An 18070-nucleotide genomic window follows, 5' to 3' on the forward strand; every position below is an offset into this window, starting at 1 on the left:
GGGTGCAGAAGAAATTTACGAGAATGATTCCAGGGATGAGGGACTTCAGTTACATGGATAGACTAGAGGAGCTGGGGTTTGTTCTCCTTAGAACTCAGAGGGTCGAGAGGAGATTTAATAGAGGTGTTCAAAATCATGAGGGGTCTCGACAGAGCAGATAGAGAGAAACTGTTCCCATTGGCGGAAGGGTCGAGAACCAGAGGACACAGATTTAAGGTGATTGACAAAAGAACAAAAGGCGACATGAGGAAAAACTTTTTTACGCAGTGAGTGGTTATGATTTGGAATGGCGGTGGATGCAGACTCGATTGTGGCTTTCAAAAGAGAATTGGATAAGTACCTGAAGGAAAAATATTTGCAGTGCTACGGGGAAAGGGTGGGGGAGTGGGACTAGCTGAAGTGCTCTTGCAGGGAGCCAGCACGGGCTCGATGGGCCGAATGACCTCCTTCTGTGCTGTAACCATTCAATGATTCTATGAACTATGCTCCTCAGCTCCAGTTGACCTATCCTGTGCACACTTTCTCTTCCCTTTATTCACGCGGTGTTGAAATCAAGATTAATCGCAGTCTCCTACTTTTACGTCATTCTTTCTCGGAACCTCTAAACTGCAACTCCGTAACACTGTCTTTCCGACAATGTTCAAGCATTGAAAACCCAAGTTTGTTGTCATCCAGTTACCTGGTTATTAATTTTTTCCCAAACCTTGGTGTTTCTCCTATTTCTCAATGTAGGATTGAAGGATTTGTCCAAGACTTTAAACCATTTCCTTCCTTTCACTGTCTGGATGATAGAATCATAGAAATTTACTGCACAGAAGGAAGCCATTCGGCCCATCGCGCCTGCGCCGGCCGGAAAAGAGCAATCCAGCCTAATCCCACATTCCAGCTCTTGGTCCGTAGCCTTACAGCAACAACAACTTGTATTTATATAGCACCGTCAACGTAGTAAAACATCCCAAGGCGCTTCACAGGAGTATTAAAAGACACTGAGCCACATAAGGAGAGTTTAGGGCAGGTGACCAAAAGCTTGGTCAAGGAGGTAGGTTTTAATAAGCATCTTAAAGGAGGAGAGAGAGGCGGAGAGGTTTAGGGAGGGAATTCCAGAGCTTAGGGCCCAGGCAACAGAGGGCACGGCCGCCAATGGTGGAGCGATTCTAATCAAGGATGCTCAAGAGGCCAGAATTAGAGGAGTGCAGATATCTCGGTGGGGGGGTGCGGGGGTTGTAGGGCTGGAGGAGATTAGAGATAGGGAGGCACGATGCCATGGAGGGATTTGAAAACAAGGATGAGAATTTTGAAATAGGCGTTGCTTAACCGGGAGGCAATGTAGGTCAGGGATGATGGGTGAACGGGACTTGGTGCGAGTTAGGACACGGGCAGCCGAGTTTTGGATCACCTCGCATTTACACGTGGGAGGCCAGCCAGGAGTGCATTGGAATAGTCAAGTCTAGAGATCACAAAGGCATGGATGAGGGTTTCAGCAGCGGATGAGCTGAAGCAGGGCGGAGACGGGCGATGTTACGGAGGTGGAAATAGGCGGTCTTCGAGGGTCAAATATGACGCCAAGGTTGCGCACAGTGTGGTTCAGCCTTAGACAGATGTTAGGGAGAGGGATGGAGTCAGTGACTCGGGAACGGAGTTTGTGGTGGGGACCGAAAACAATGGCTTCGGTCTTCCCAATATTTAATTGGAGCCCTGCAGGTTATGGCATTTCAAGTGCATATCCAAGTACTTTTTAAATGTGATGAGGGTTTCTGCCTCTACCACCCTTTCAGGCAGCGAGTTCCAGACCCCCACCACCCTCTGGGTGAAAAAAGTTCTCCTCAACTCCCCTCTAATCCTTCCACCAATTACTTTTAATCTATTCCCCCTGGTTATTGACCTCTCTGCTAAGGGAAATAGGTCCTTCCTATCCGCTCTATCTCGGCCCCTCATAATTTTATACACCTCGATTAAATCTCCGCTCAGCCTCCTCCATTCCAAAGAAAATAACCCCAGCCTATCCAATCTTTCCTCACAGCTAAAATTCTCCAGTCCTGGCAACATCTTCATAAATCTCCTCTGTACCCTCTCACATCTTTCCTGTAGTGCGGTGACCAGAACTGTACGCAGTACTCGAGCTGTGGCCTAACTTGTGTTTTATACACAATCAATTCAATTCAATTCAAATTGCTTTATTGGCATGACAAGGTACATCTTATGTTGCCAAAGCACCGAAAAAACATGTATGGTTGAACACATCAACGCAGATCTATCCATACAGTGTATGAACAGATATATCCCTGTGTGTATAAATATACACTCATATAATATGTAATATAATCTTTTCTTAGGTTTAATGGTTGTCCCTCTGCTTATGGCAAGCTGTAACATAGTTTGCCGCTGAAGTTACGCAATTTCTCTGTTCCCCTAATAGGTATGGGAGTTTTTGGTCGTCATTCAAATTTTTGAATTCAGGGCATATTTTTATGAATTTTGGGTAGAAATTCCCCCTTATGCCCTGATCGTTTCCACAAGCTGTGAGGAAGTGCATCTCTGTCTCCACCACTCCCTGACTGCAGTGAGAGCATATCCTGTCCTCTCTTGGCAGCCAGGTCTGCCTGTGTCTGCCTTTTTCGATGGCCAGGCTATGCTCACTAAGTCTGTACATAGTCAAGGTTTTTCTCAATTTGCTATCTTTTACCGTGGTCAGGTATTCAGCCATGGTGTATTGTCTGTTTAGGGCCAAATAGCAATCGAGTTTGTTTTGGGTTTTTGTTGTTTCTGTCCAATAGGTCAGATATTTTTCCTTTTGTTTAATGACAATTGTGTTGGGTCGAATTCTCTGTGCTACGATGTCACTGTCCTGGAGCTGGTTATTATTAGTAGTGTTAGTAGTTACTTCACTGAGTCCCAGGACTAGTTGACTGAGGGGACTCTTCTTTATGATCCTCTCTTGGCATTTCAGGGCTTCGTAATGATAGCAGTGGGGGTTGCTCATTTTTAGGTGTTTCCAAAATTTGGTGGCTCTTTTTTGGATATTAATTAGTAGTGGATATTGGCCTAGTTCTGCCCTGCATGCATTGTTTGCGGTTTTCCTCTGAGTCCAGAGGATACTTTTACAGAATTCTGCATGTAGGATCTCAATTGGGGTGTTTGTCCCATTTTGCAAATTCTTGTTGTGTTAGCGGACCCCACACCTCACTGCCATAGAGTGCAATTGGTTCAATTACTGATTTAAAAATTTTGAGCCAAATGCCAATTGGGATTTCTATTTGGATTGACTTTTTAATGGCATAGAAAGCCCTTTTTGCTTTCTCTTTCAGTTCATTCACAGCCAGATGAAAATTTCCCGTAGAACTCTTGTAGTCTATGCCTCGGCTAAGTATAAACCTTTACCATTCGGTAACCTGGAGCAGGGAACTTACTGTAAACATTCTCCATTTCTTTCAAAGCCCAGAAAATCGTCTAAGAAACGCGAGCCAATCCGAGCTAGCACGGCAGGGGAGGCCATAGAGAAAATGCTGGAACAGAAAAAGATCTCGAGCAAGATAAATTATGACGTGCTGAGGGATCTGAACAGCAAGGGGAGCAGCACTCCGACCAGGGAGGAGAGCGACAGCAGTAACCGCGGCGGCAGTAACAGCAGCGGCAAGAAGGGGCCAGCCCAGCGAAGGATAGCCGCAAACTCCCGGAGCCTCGCCGCACCTGTCAGCAACCTGGGCAAGAGGTACAGTTACCAGCTCACGCAGAACAGTATAGGCGTGTGGGCTTAATCCATTGTTAAATGCTACCTTACTGTAAACTTGTGTATAACGTACTTCACCTTACATTGAAAATATGGGGCTGGGCTTCCCGATGACAGTTAACAGACAGACTGCTCTTTCCCCCATAGCAGGCCTTTCTAGGGAAAGAGGCAGGAGGAGTGGAACTCATTTGGATAGCTCTTTCAAAGAAACGACACAGGCACGATGGGCCAAATGTGTACAGATTTGGTCTCTGTACCAAAGGAAGGATCTACTTGCCTTAGAGAGGGTGCAGTGTAGTTCACTAGATTGATTCCTGGGATGAGAGGGCTGTCCTATGAGGAGAGATTGAGTAGAATGAGCCTATATGCTCTGGAGTTTAAGAACATTAGAATTCGAAGCAGGAGTCGGCCATTCGGCCCTTCGAGCCTGCTCCGCCATTCAATAAGATCATGGCTGATCATCGACCTCAACTCCACTTTCCCGCCCAATCTCCATATCCTTTGATTCCTCTAGAGTCCAAAAATCTATCGATCTCTACCTTGAATATACTCAATGATTCAGCATCCACAGCCCTCTGGGGTAGAGAATTCCAATGATTCACAACATTCTGAGTGAAGAAATTCGTCCTCATCTCAGTCCTAAATGGCCTATCCCTTATCCTGAGACTGTGCCCCCTAGTTCTGGACTCTCCAGCCAGGGGGAAACAACCTCTCGGCATCTGTCCTGTCAATCTGCTCAGAATCTTATATGTTTCAATGAGATCGCCTCTCATTCTTCTAAACTCCAGAAAGTATCGGCCCAATCTACTCACTCATTCCTCAGAGGACAACCCTCTCATCCCAGGAATCAATCTCCCACTCTTCTCAAACTTGGGGCTAGAAATTCAGTAGGCTTTGCGCCCAGTTTTCGCCCAAAGAGGGCTTTTGCGCCACTTGCTGAGCTTTCGCCGATATTCAGCGCTGCGGTAATGGCGGCGTTAGCCAGTAGCGCTTCGCCGCCACCGATGACGTCATCGGTGTGCGCAGTGCCCCGCTACCGGCCCGACCGCCATATTTAGTTGCGGCCGCCTCTTCCGCAGCGGCCGCAAACAGCGATCAGAAAACGGGGCCGTCCTGTAGCGTTAGTGGGGCGAGTTAAGGCGGAGGTGCGGTCGGCCGCTTTTTCGGCGGCCGCCTGCCCGCACCTCCTTCCCCGGCCTCCTCCACCACCACCCCCCCCCCCCCCCCCCCCCCCCCCCCGCGGCATTGCCAGCTGTTTTCCGGGAACCCGGCACTTCTCCGTGGTGCCGGGCTTATTTGCCGGCACTAGCGAGCGGCGATCTCGCTGTTGCAGGCACCTCCCCCTTAAGAGAGGGAGGAAGGCCTGCAGTACCGCAGCCTGCCGCTCCGCAGCGGGTGGTGCTGTGGCACCTAGCGCGCCGATATTCAGTTTCAGCGCCCCAAGCGGGGGCGCCGAAACCCTTGAATAGCGGCCGCCTTCGAGTTGGGGCGCTGAAACTGAATTTCCGGCGGGCGCAAGTGGCTCTGCGCGCAGCGGTACTTTCTGGGCGCGAGCGAGCTGGCCGCCCCAAACTGAATTTCTAGGCCTTGATGTCTTACACTATAAGCCTTGGCCCTTCCAGCAGGTTTCTTTCTCCCCTCCTGTTCCCAAAGGCACTGGCGTGTACTCGGGTACAGTTTCACAGGTGCCAGAACCCTTCAGTGCCTCACCCAGTCTTCATGTGTGAGTCTAGAGAGCGAGGTTCAGCAAGCTAATCCTTTTCATGACTGATTCCACACATTCCAGAGGCCACGAGATAGTGATCAGGAGCAGTAATGCTGACTGACTTTCTTTCCATTCCTGAGCCCAGGAGAGCCGAGGCCAGCTATATCCCGGTCCGGCAACGTCTCGATTTTAAAATTCTCATCGATGTGTTCAAATCCCTCCATGGCTTCACCCCTCCCTATCTCTGTAACCTCCTCCAGCCCTAGAACCCTCTGAAACCTCCAATTCAAGATGGAGGGATGGGTCTCATGGCTCAGCTGATATCATCCTTCCTGAATACCAACTCTACTGTCTTCCCATTACAATATCTGGCTATTTCTTCAATGAGCCCAGTGTTCCCTTCTTACTGCACTGGCAAACCCTGGAGATCATCTCTGTGTAAAGAAACACTGGTTTCCTGCCTAAACTTACCCTTCACAGTCCACACAAAAGGATGTTAATGCCAATGATTGTTTGGAACTGTTTCTGGTGCTGAGACGCTGTCACTGCATTTGGGGGAAACTCAGTTCAGGAAAACATTTGTGTCAACCGTGGTTCAGTGAGTATCACTCTTGGCTCTGGGTCAGAAGGTCGTGGTTTCAAGTTCCACACCAGAGACTTGAGCACATGATCCAGGCTGACACTCCAGTGCAGTACTGAGGGAGCGCTGCACTGTCGGAGGGTCAGTACTGAGGGAGAGCTGCACTGTCGGAGGGGCAGTACTGAGGGAGCGCTGCACTGTCGGAGGGGCAGTACTGAGGGAGCGCTGCACTGTCGGAGGGGCAGTACTGAGGGAGCGCTGCACTGTCGGAGGGGCAGCATTGAGGGAGCGCTGCACTGTCGGAGGGGCAGTACTGAGGGAGCGCTACACTGTCGGAGGGGCAGTACTGAAGGAGCGCCGCACTGTCGGAGGGTCAGTACTGAGGGAGTGCTGCACTGTCGGAGGGGCAGTACTGAGGGAGTGCTGCACTGTCGGAGGGGCAGTATTGAGGGAGCGCTGCACTGTCGGAGGGGCAGTACTGAGGGAGCGCTACACTGTCGGAGGGGCAGTACTGAGGGAGCGCTACACTGTCGGAGGGGCAGTACTGAGGGGAGCGCTGCACTGTCGGAGGGCCAGTACTGAGGGAGCGCTGCACTGTCGGAGATGCCGTCTTTCGCATGAGATCTTGCACTGAGGTCATGTCCACCTTCCAGATGGATGTAGAAGATCCCATCCCATATTTGAAGAAGAGCAGCGACTACTTCCGTGTGTTCTGCCCAACTTTTGTCCCTCAACCAACACCACCCTACTGGTAAACAGCAACAACTTGCATTTATATAGCACCTTTAACATTGTAAGAAGTCCCCTGGCGCTAAAGTAAAGTATGGTCCCAAATTTTAGGATTGGTTTTGAAGAGACGTGGGAAGGCAGAGTGGTTTTGGGAAAGAGTTCCATAGAGCAGGAACGTGGTGGGTGAAGAACTGGCCTCCCTGTGGTGGAGCACAGAGCAGGAACAAGCAGCAGACCCCGAGTTCAAGCAGCAGATAAAAACCCAAGAGAGTTTCTTCAAAAATTATGATGAAAATGTGGAATAAAAGAATGAAATGCTGGGGACCCAGAGCAGGTTCGTCAGCTGTAAGGAAATATCGACCAATATTTCAGGAGGGAATGCTACACCAGAACCTCAATGTGGAATTTTTTTTATTTTGTTGATGTGTATGTGACCCCTCTTTTTATCTCACTGTCTCCTCCCCGTTTCTCTCTCTCCTTCCTCTGTCTCACCATCTGCCTCCCTCTCTCTACCCTCTCTCCTTTTCTCGCCTTCCTTTCTCTCTCCCTTTTCCCTCAGTCTACCGCTCTATCTCTTCATTCCTCTCTGTCTCTCTCTCGCTCTCTCTCTGTCTCTCTATCTCTTCATTCCTCTCTCTCTGTCTCTCTCTCTCTCTGTCTCTCTCAATTCAATTCAATTCAATTCAATTCAAATGCTTTATTGGCATGAAAGTTTACAGAGAACCATATTGCCAAAGCTTACATAGCAAAAAGGTACATTTTCAAACATTCTGTAGGTGTCGATCGATTTGACATTTGTTGGGTACATACAATATTACTTTTAAACAATATTAATTTTAAACAGTCTTTGTACTTCATTTGGTACGTTCAATATTAATTTTAAACAGTCTTAATTTTAAACAGTCCTCAGGTTGTGACATGTTGTTACATATTTGGCCCCAAGGTATGGTCTGTCTCCTTCTCCTAGGACTAATCTCAATTTTGACAGGTCATCCAATTCCTTGAAATCTGGGGTTGTTTGGCTTAGCTTGTTGAATAATATGTTTCTTGATGTGTTGAATTTTTCGCATTTTAGGAGGAAATGCATTTCTGTTTCAACCTCGCCGGCCAGACATTGATCGCATATTCTATTCTCTCTAGGCTGCCAGGATTTCTTGTATCTGCCTTTTTCAATTTCCAGTTGGTGGTCGCTTAGTCTGTACCTGGTGAGGGTCTGTCTCTGTTTTGTGTCTCTGATGGTCGTGAGGTAGTCTGCCAGTTTATATTCTCTTTTTAGGGCCCGGTAACATTCTAATCTGCTTTGGCTTTCGGTTATTTTGTTCCAATGTTCCAGGTAGGTTTCTTTGCATTGTTTAATGATTTGGTTCACTCGGATTGGTGTTTGGACGGCTGTGTTGGTCTGGGGCTGGTCAGGGTCCGGCTGAGTACTTAGTTTCAGTAGCAGCTGACTCAGGGGACTCTTTTCTGGGTTTAGCTCTTGGGTCTGAAAGGCTTTGAAATGAAGGGTGTCTGGGGAGCTAGATTTGAGGTGATTTAGGAAGTTTAGTGCTCGTTTTTGGATGTTTATTATCAGTGGGTATCTGCCTAGTTCGGCTCTGCATGCATTTGTTGGCGTTTTTCTTTGGGTGCGAAGGATGCTTCGGCAGAATTCTGCATGTAGGGCTTCTATTGTGTGTTTTTCCCATTTAGTGTAGCTTTGGTGATTTAGCGGGCCCCATACTTCACTACCGTACAGTGCAATGGGCAGGATTATGCTGTCAAATATTTTGAGCCAGATTTTGATTGGGATTTGGATGTTGTAGAATTTTCTTTTTATTGCATATAGGGCTCTTCGGGCTTTTTCTTTTAGTGCATTCACTGCTATGCTGAAGCTCCCTGATGCTGTAATAGTTAGACCAAGGTAGGTGTAGCTCATAGTGTGTCCTATAGTGGTATCACTGAGGGTAAACTGGTATTTGTTTTCCTGACATCTGGGCCTTTATTGAAAAATCATGATGTTGTTTTTTTTTAGATTTACTGTTAGAGCCCAATTTTGGCAGTATTTGTCGAGTAGGTCTAGTTGTTGCTGTAATCCCTGTTCTGTGGGAGACAGCAGAACCAGGTCGTCCGCATAGAACAGGGATTTCACTTCTCCATCCAGGAGACGGAGACCTGGTGACTCGCTTTGCTCCAGCATGTCTGCTAATTCATTTATGTATATGTTGAACAGGGTCGGGCTCAAATTGCAGCCCTGCCGGACGCCTCTTCTCTGGGTGAAGAAATCGGTGCGTTTGTCTCCAATTTTGACCCCGCATTTGTTTTTCAGATACATTGATTTAATAAGGTCATAGACTTTGCCCCCTATTCCACACTGAAGAAGTTTATAATAGAGCCCTTCGTGCCATATAGAGTCAAAGGCTTTCTTGAAGTCGATGAAACAGGCGAATATTTTCCCATTTTTTGTTTGGTGTATATGTTTTTCAATGAGGGTGTGAAGGGTATAGATATGGTCGGCGGTGCGGTGTTTTGGAAGTGTCTCTCTCGCTCTGTCTGTCTCTCTCGCTCTGTCTGTCTCTCTCGCTCTGTCTGTCTCTCTCGCTCTGTCTGTCTCTCTCGCTCTGTCTGTCTCTCTCGCTCTGTCTGTCTCTCTCGCTCTGTCTGTCTCTCTCGCTCTGTCTGTCTCTCTCGCTCTGTCTGTCTCTCTCGCTCTGTCTCTCTCGCTCTGTCTCTCTCGCTCTGTCTCTCTCTCGCTCTGTCTCTCTCTCGCTCTGTCTCTCTCTCGCTCTGTCTCTCTCTCGCTCTGTCTCTCTCTCGCTCTGTCTCTCTCTCGCTCTGTCTCTCTCTCGCTCTGTCTCTCTCTCGCTCTGTCTCTCTCTCGCTCTGTCTCTCTCTCGCTCTGTCTCTCTCTCGCTCTGTCTCTCTCTCGCTCTGTCTCTCTCTCGCTCTGTCTCTCTCTCGCTCTGTCAGTTCAGTTCAGTTCAAATGCTTTATTGGCATGAAAGTTTACAGAGAACCATATTGCCAAAGCTTACATATCAAAAAGGTACAGTTTTCCAACATTCTGTAGGTGTCAATCGATTTGACATTTGTTGGGTACATACAATATTACTTTTAAACAATATTAATTTTAAACAGTCTTTGTACTTCATTTGGTACGTTCAATATTAATTTTAAACAGTCTTAATTTTAAACAGTCCTCAGGTTGTGACATGTTGTTACATATTTGGCCCCAAGGTATGGTCTGTCTCCTTCTCCTAGGACTAATCTCAATTTTGACAGGTCATCCAATTCCTTGAAATCTGGGGTTGTTTGGCTTAGCTTGTTGAATAATATGTTTCTTGATGTGTTGAATTTTTCGCATTTTAGGAGGAAATGCATTTCTGTTTCAACCTCGCCGGCCAGACATTGATCGCATATTCTATTCTCTCTAGGCTGCCAGGATTTCTTGTATCTGCCTTTTTCAATTTCCAGTTGGCGGTCGCTTAGTCTGTACCTGGTGAGGGTCTGTCTCTGTTTTGTGTCTCTGATGGTCGTGAGGTAGTCTGCCAGTTTATATTCTCTTTTTAGGGCCCGGTAACATTCTAATCTGCTTTGGCTTTCGGTTATTTTGTTCCAATGTTCCAGGTAGGTTTCTTTGCATTGTTTAATGATTTGGTTCACTCGGATTGGTGTTTGGACGGCTGTGTTGGTCTGGGGCTGGTCAGGGTCCGGCTGAGTACTTAGTTTCAGTAGCAGCTGACTCAGGGGACTCTTTTCTGGGTTTAGCTCTTGGGTCTGAAAGGCTTTGAAATGAAGGGTGTCTGGGGAGCTAGATTTGAGGTGATTTAGGAAGTTTAGTGCTCGTTTTTGGATGTTTATTATCAGTGGGTATCTGCCTAGTTCGGCTCTGCATGCATTTGTTGGCGTTTTTCTTTGGGTGCGAAGGATGCTTCGGCAGAATTCTGCATGTAGGGCTTCTATTGTGTGTTTTTCCCATTTAGTGTAGCTTTGGTGATTTAGCGGGCCCCATACTTCACTACCGTACAGTGCAATGGGCAGGATTATGCTGTCAAATATTTTGAGCCAGATTTTGATTGGGATTTGGATGTTGTAGAATTTTCTTTTTATTGCATATAGGGCTCTTCGGGCTTTTTCTTTTAGTGCATTCACTGCTATGCTGAAGCTCCCTGATGCTGTAATAGTTAGACCAAGGTAGGTGTAGCTCATAGTGTGTCCTATAGTGGTATCACTGAGGGTAAACTGGTATTTGTTTTCCTGACATCTGGGCCTTTATTGAAAAATCATGATGTTTTTTTTTAGATTTACTGTTAGAGCCCAATTTTGGCAGTATTTGTCGAGTAGGTCTAGTTGTTGCTGTAATCCCTGTTCTGTGGGAGACAGCAGAACCAGGTCGTCCGCATAGAACAGGGATTTCACTTCTCCATCCAGGAGACGGAGACCTGGTGACTCGCTTTGCTCCAGCATGTCTGCTAATTCATTTATGTATATGTTGAACAGGGTCGGGCTCAAATTGCAGCCCTGCCGGACGCCTCTTCTCTGGGTGAAGAAATCGGTGCGTTTGTCTCCAATTTTGACCCCGCATTTGTTTTTCAGATACATTGATTTAATAAGGTCATAGACTTTGCCCCCTATTCCACACTGAAGAAGTTTATAATAGAGCCCTTCGTGCCATATAGAGTCAAAGGCTTTCTTGAAGTCGATGAAACAGGCGAATATTTTCCCATTTTTTGTTTGGTGTATATGTTTTTCAATGAGGGTGTGAAGGGTATAGATATGGTCGGCGGTGCGGTGTTTTGGAAGTGTCTCTCTCGCTCTGTCTCTCTCGCTCTGTCTGTCTCTCTCGCTCTGTCTGTCTCTCTCGCTCTGTCTGTCTCTCTCGCTCTGTCTGTCTCTCTCGCTCTGTCTGTCTCTCTCGCTCTGTCTGTCTCTCTCGCTCTGTCTGTCTCTCTCGCTCTGTCTGTCTCTCTCGCTCTGTCTGTCTCTCTCGCTCTGTCTGTCTCTCTCGCTCTGTCTGTCTCTCGCTCTGTCTCTCTCTCGCTCTGTCTCTCTCTCGCTCTGTCTCTCTCTCGCTCTGTCTCTCTCTCGCTCTGTCTCTCTCTCGCTCTGTCTCTCTCTCGCTCTGTCTCTCTCTCGCTCTGTCAGTTCAGTTCAGTTCAAATGCTTTATTGGCATGAAAGTTTACAGAGAACCATATTGCCAAAGCTTACATATCAAAAAGGTACAGTTTTCCAACATTCTGTAGGTGTCAATCGATTTGACATTTGTTGGGTACATACAATATTACTTTTAAACAATATTAATTTTAAACAGTCTTTGTACTTCATTTGGTACGTTCAATATTAATTTTAAACAGTCTTAATTTTAAACAGTCCTCAGGTTGTGACATGTTGTTACATATTTGGCCCCAAGGTATGGTCTGTCTCCTTCTCCTAGGACTAATCTCAATTTTGACAGGTCATCCAATTCCTTGAAATCTGGGGTTGTTTGGCTTAGCTTGTTGAATAATATGTTTCTTGATGTGTTGAATTTTTCGCATTTTAGGAGGAAATGCATTTCTGTTTCAACCTCGCCGGCCAGACATTGATCGCATATTCTATTCTCTCTAGGCTGCCAGGATTTCTTGTATCTGCCTTTTTCAATTTCCAGTTGGTGGTCGCTTAGTCTGTACCTGGTGAGGGTCTGTCTCTGTTTTGTGTCTCTGATGGTCGTGAGGTAGTCTGCCAGTTTATATTCTCTTTTTAGGGCCCGGTAACATTCTAATCTGCTTTGGCTTTCGGTTATTTTGTTCCAATGTTCCAGGTAGGTTTCTTTGCATTGTTTAATGATTTGGTTCACTCGGATTGGTGTTTGGACGGCTGTGTTGGTCTGGGGCTGGTCAGGGTCCGGCTGAGTACTTAGTTTCAGTAGCAGCTGACTCAGGGGACTCTTTTCTGGGTTTAGCTCTTGGGTCTGAAAGGCTTTGAAATGAAGGGTGTCTGGGGAGCTAGATTTGAGGTGATTTAGGAAGTTTAGTGCTCGTTTTTGGATGTTTATTATCAGTGGGTATCTGCCTAGTTCGGCTCTGCATGCATTTGTTGGCGTTTTTCTTTGGGTGCGAAGGATGCTTCGGCAGAATTCTGCATGTAGGGCTTCTATTGTGTGTTTTTCCCATTTAGTGTAGCTTTGGTGATTTAGCGGGCCCCATACTTCACTACCGTACAGTGCAATGGGCAGGATTATGCTGTCAAATATTTTGAGCCAGATTTTGATTGGGATTTGGATGTTGTAGAATTTTCTTTTTATTGCATATAGGGCTCTTCGGGCTTTTTCTTTTAGTGCATTCACTGCTATGCTGAAGCTCCCTGATGCTGTAATAGTTAGACTAAGGTAGGTGTAGCTCATAGTGTGTCCTATAGTGGTATCACTGAGGGTAAACTGGTATTTGTTTTCCTGACATCTGGGCCTTTATTGAAAAATCATGATGTTGTTTTTTTTTAGATTTACTGTTCGAGCCCAATTTTGGCAGTATTTGTCGAGTAGGTCTAGTTGTTGCTGTAATCCCTGTTCTGTGGGAGACAGCAGAACCAGGTCGTCCGCATAGAACAGGGATTTCACTTCTCCATCCAGGAGACGGAGACCTGGTGACTCGCTTTGCTCCAGCATGTCTGCTAATTCATTTATGTATATGTTGAACAGGGTCGGGCTCAAATTGCAGCCCTGCCGGACGCCTCTTCTCTGGGTGAAGAAATCGGTGCGTTTGTCTCCAATTTTGACCCCGCATTTGTTTTTCAGATACATTGATTTAATAAGGTCATAGACTTTGCCCCCTATTCCACACTGAAGAAGTTTATAATAGAGCCCTTCGTGCCATATAGAGTCAAAGGCTTTCTTGAAGTCGATGAAACAGGCGAATATTTTCCCATTTTTTGTTTGGTGTATATGTTTTTCAATGAGGGTGTGAAGGGTATAGATATGGTCGGCGGTGCGGTGTTTTGGAAGTGTCTCTCTCGCTCTGTCTCTCTCGCTCTGTCTGTCTCTCTCGCTCTGTCTGTCTCTCTCGCTCTGTCTGTCTCTCTCGCTCTGTCTGTCTCTCTCGCTCTGTCTGTCTCTCTCGCTCTGTCTGTCTCTCTCGCTCTGTCTGTCTCTCTCGCTCTGTCTGTCTCTCTCGCTCTGTCTGTCTCTCTCGCTCTGTCTGTCTCTCTCGCTCTGTCTGTCTCTCTCGCTCTGTCTGTCTCTCTCGCTCTGTCTGTCTCTCTCGCTCTGTCTGTCTCTCTCGCTCTGTCTGTCTCTCTCGCTCTGTCTGTCTCTCTCGCTCTGTCTGTCTCTCTCGCTCTGTCTGTCTCTCTCGCTCTGTCTGTCTCTCTCGCTCTGTCTGTCTCTCTCGCTCTGTCTGTCTCTCTCGCTCTGTCTGTCTCTCTCGCTCTGTCTCTCTCTCGCTCTGTCTCTCTCTCGCTCTGTCTCTCTCTCGCTCTGTCTCTCTCTCGCTCTGTCTCTCTCTCGCTCTGTCTCTCTCTCGCTCTGTCTCTCTCTCGCTCTCTGTCTCTCTCTCGCTCTCTGTCTCTCTCTCGCTCTGTCTCTCTCTCGCTCTGTCTCTCTCTCGCTCTGTCTCTCTCTCGCTCTGTCTCTCTCTCGCTCTGTCTCTCTCTCGCTCTGTCAGTTCAGTTCAGTTCAAATGCTTTATTGGCATGAAAGTTTACAGAGAACCATATTGCCAAAGCTTACATATCAAAAAGGTACAGTTTTCCAACATTCTGTAGGTGTCAATCGATTTGACATTTGTTGGGTACATACAATATTACTTTTAAACAATATTAATTTTAAACAGTCTTTCTACTTCATTTGGTACGTTCAATATTAATTTTAAACAGTCTTACTTTTAAACAGTCCTCAGATTGTGACATGTTGTTACATATTTGGCCCCAAGGTATGGTCTGTCTCCTTCTCCTAGGACTAATCTCAATTTTGACAGATCATCCAATTCCTTGAAATCTGTGGTTGTTTGGCTTAGCTTGTTGAATAATATGTTTCTTGATGTGTTGAATTTTTCGCATTTTAGGAGGAAATGCATTTCTGTTTCAACCTCGCCAGCCAGACATTGATCGCATATTCTATTCTCTCTAGGCTGCCAGGATTTCTTGTATCTGCCTTTTTCAATTTCCAGTTGGTGGTCGCTTAGTCTGTACCTGGTGAGGGTCTGTCTCTGTTTTGTGTCTCTGATGGTCGTGAGGTAGTCTGCCAGTTTATATTCTCTTTTTAGGGCCCGGTAACATTCTAATCTGCTTTGGCTTTCGGTTATTTTGTTCCAATGTTCCAGGTAGGTTTCTTTGCATTTTTTAATGATTTGGTTCACTCGGATTGGTGTTTGGACGGCTGTGTTGGTCTGGGGCTGGTCAGGGTCCGGCTGAGTACTTAGTTTCAGTAGCAGCTGACTCAGGGGACTCTTTTCTGGGTTTAGCTCTTGGGTCTGAAAGGCTTTGAAATGAAGGGTGTCTGGGGAGCTAGATTTGAGGTGATTTAGGAAGTTTAGTGCTCGTTTTTGGATGTTTATTATCAGTGGGTATCTGCCTAGTTCGGCTCTGCATGCATTTGTTGGCGTTTTTCTTTGGGTGCGAAGGATGCTTCGGCAGAATTCTGCATGTAGGGCTTCTATTGTGTGTTTTTCCCATTTAGTGTAGCTTTGGTGATTTAGCGGGCCCCATACTTCACTACCGTACAGTGCAATGGGCAGGATTATGCTGTCAAATATTTTGAGCCAGATTTTGATTGGGATTTGGATGTTGTAGAATTTTCTTTTTATTGCATATAGGGCTCTTCGGGCTTTTTCTTTTAGTGCATTCACTGCTATGCTGAAGCTCCCTGATGCTGTAATAGTTAGACCAAGGTAGGTGTAGCTCATAGTGTGTCCTATAGTGGTATCACTGAGGGTAAACTGGTATTTGTTTTCCTGACATCTGGGTCTTTTCTGAAAAATCATGATGTTGGTTTTCTTTAGATTTACTGTTAGAGCCCAATTTTGGCAGTATTTGTCGAGTAGGTCTAGTTGTTGCTGTAATCCCTGTTCTGTGGGAGACAGCAGAACCAGGTCGTCCGCATAGAACAGGGACTTCACTTCTCCATCCAGGAGACGGAGACCTGGTGATTCGCTTTGCTCCAGCATGTCTGCTAATTCATTTATGTATATGTTGAACAGGGTCGGGCTCAAATTGCAGCCCTGCCGGACGCCTCTTCTCTGGGTGAAGAAATCGGTGCGTTTGTCTCCAATTTTGACCCCGCATTTGTTTTTCAGATACATTGATTTAATAAGGTCATAGACTTTGCCCCCTATTCCACACTGAAGAAGTTTATAATAGAGCCCTTCGTGCCATATAGAGTCAAAGGCTTTCTTGAAGTCGATGAAACAGGCGAATATTTTCCCATTTTTTGTTTGGTGTTTATGTTTTTCAATGAGGGTGTGAAGGGTATAGATATGGTCGGCGGTGCGGTGTTTTGGAAGAAAGCCTATTTGGTTTTTTCTGAGGATATTATGTTTGTTAAGAAAATCAAGTAATCTACTATTTAGAATACTGCAGAATAACTTCCCTAGACAACTGTTGACACAGATGCCGCGGTAGTTATTTGGGTCTGATTTGTTTCCACTTTTATATATGGGGGAGATTAGTCCTTGGCACCAGATATCGGGAAAACAGCCTGAGCGTAATATGATGTTGAATAGTTTGAGTATCGCACCCTGCATCTCCATATTGCTGAACTTTAGCATTTCATTTTTGATGTTGTCTGGGCCACAGGCTTTCTTTAGGTGGAGAGATTTTGTTTTTGTGGCCAGTTCTTTCCATGTGATTGGGGAGTCTAGAGGGTTTTGGTTGTCTTTAATTGTTGCTTCTAATGTGTGGAGTTTTTCTGTGACCTGATGTTGACTTGGGTTTGTTTTGTTTTTTGGGATGTCTTTGTAGAGGTTTTCAAAATGTGTTCTCCAGATGTCGCCATCTTGGATTGGTAATGCTTGCAATTGTGTTGTACTCAGGTTATTCCACATTTCCCAGAATTGTTTTGGATTGGTGGAGTTTTCAATTTCTTCGAGTATTTTGTGGGTATAGTTTTGTGTTTTGTTCCTAATGGTGTGTTTATATCTTTTGAGGGTTTCATTGTATCTAGTACGTAGGTCGGGATTGTTTGGTTGCCGATGCTTTTGGTTTGATATTTTTCTCAGGTCTTTTCTGGCATTTTTGCATTCGTGGTCAAACCATTTCATATTTTTATTTTGTCTTTTGTGATGCTTCCTCTTCTGTTTCACGAGGTCGGCTTTTACAGCTGCCTCATGGAAGATCATATTTATATCCTCTATGGCCGTGTTTACACCATCTCTGGTGATCTCATATAGATTTTCTTTAAATTTTGAAATTTTACTTGTGAGATCAGGTGAATTTAGTGCTGTGATGAATTTATCTCCACTGTCTGGGGCCCATCTGTATGTCTGGTTTATTTTATGTAGCTTACTGTGTTCCTTTTTTGTGTCTGTAGTTTGGGCAGAAAGTTTAAGGTACACATTTATTTGGTTATGGTCTGAGAGGGCTGCCTGACAGTGAATGCGTTGATATCGCAGGGGTCCAGGTCAGTGATTGTATAGTCCACCACACTAGACCCAAGAGTTGAGGAGTATGTGAGTCTCCCTAGGGAGTCCCCTCTGAACCTACCATTAACTATGTACAGGCCTAAGGCTCGGCAGAGTTGCACTACCTCCCTACCGCTTTTATTTATTTCACGATCAAGGTTGTTCCGATTTGCGATGGCTGGTGTGACATCTAAAGGGGTCTGGCCAAACACATGGTTGTTTCCCTGTGGGTCTATGAAGTCAGGTTCACAACCGGTCCTTGCATTTAGGTCCCCACATATTATCACCTTTCCTTGGGCCTGGAAATGGCTGATTTCCATGTGGAGAGTATCAAATAACTCCTCTTCGAAATATGGCGAATCTATTGGAGGTATGTAGATCGCACATAAGTAAACATCTTTTTTTGCTATTCCTATATTTTTATCTAGTTTTAGCCATACGTGTGATTTCCCCTGTTTTACCGGTGAGATGTGTTTGTCCAGTTCTCCCTTATACCACACCAATATTCCCCCGGAGGTTCTGCCCTTGCGTGTTTTAGTGTTCTTTACTGAGGGCACAATGATTTCATGGTACATTGGAGGACAGTGGGTCGGCATGTCCTTTTGGCACCATGTTTCTGTTAACACAATTATATCAATGTCTTTTATAGCTTTTAGGAATTCAGGGTCTGTACTCTTCATCCCAAAAGTTGAGGAGCGGAGGCCCTGGATATTCCAGCAGCTTATGTGGAAAGAACGCATTTATATAGTTCAATAAAACGAA

General features: G+C 45.8%; 1 protein-coding gene across 2 annotated transcripts in view; it reads left to right on the plus strand.

The window, feature by feature from the left end:
- brf1b (BRF1 general transcription factor IIIB subunit b) overlaps positions 1–18070 on the plus strand; it is a 465668-nt gene that overhangs the window by 355852 nt on the left and 91746 nt on the right. For both annotated transcript variants that reach the window (XM_086002586.1, XM_086002587.1), the window contains one exon: positions 3435–3709. In XM_086002586.1, the coding sequence (XP_085858712.1) occupies positions 3435–3709 (275 nt within the window). The remainder of the gene's footprint in view (positions 1–3434; positions 3710–18070) is intronic.

The sequence above is a fragment of the Somniosus microcephalus genome, chromosome 12 (genome assembly GCF_052327205.1).
Source record: "Somniosus microcephalus isolate GS21.2 chromosome 12, FLI_Smic_1.0, whole genome shotgun sequence".
In the NCBI taxonomy this organism is placed as follows: domain Eukaryota; kingdom Metazoa; phylum Chordata; class Chondrichthyes; order Squaliformes; family Somniosidae; genus Somniosus; species Somniosus microcephalus.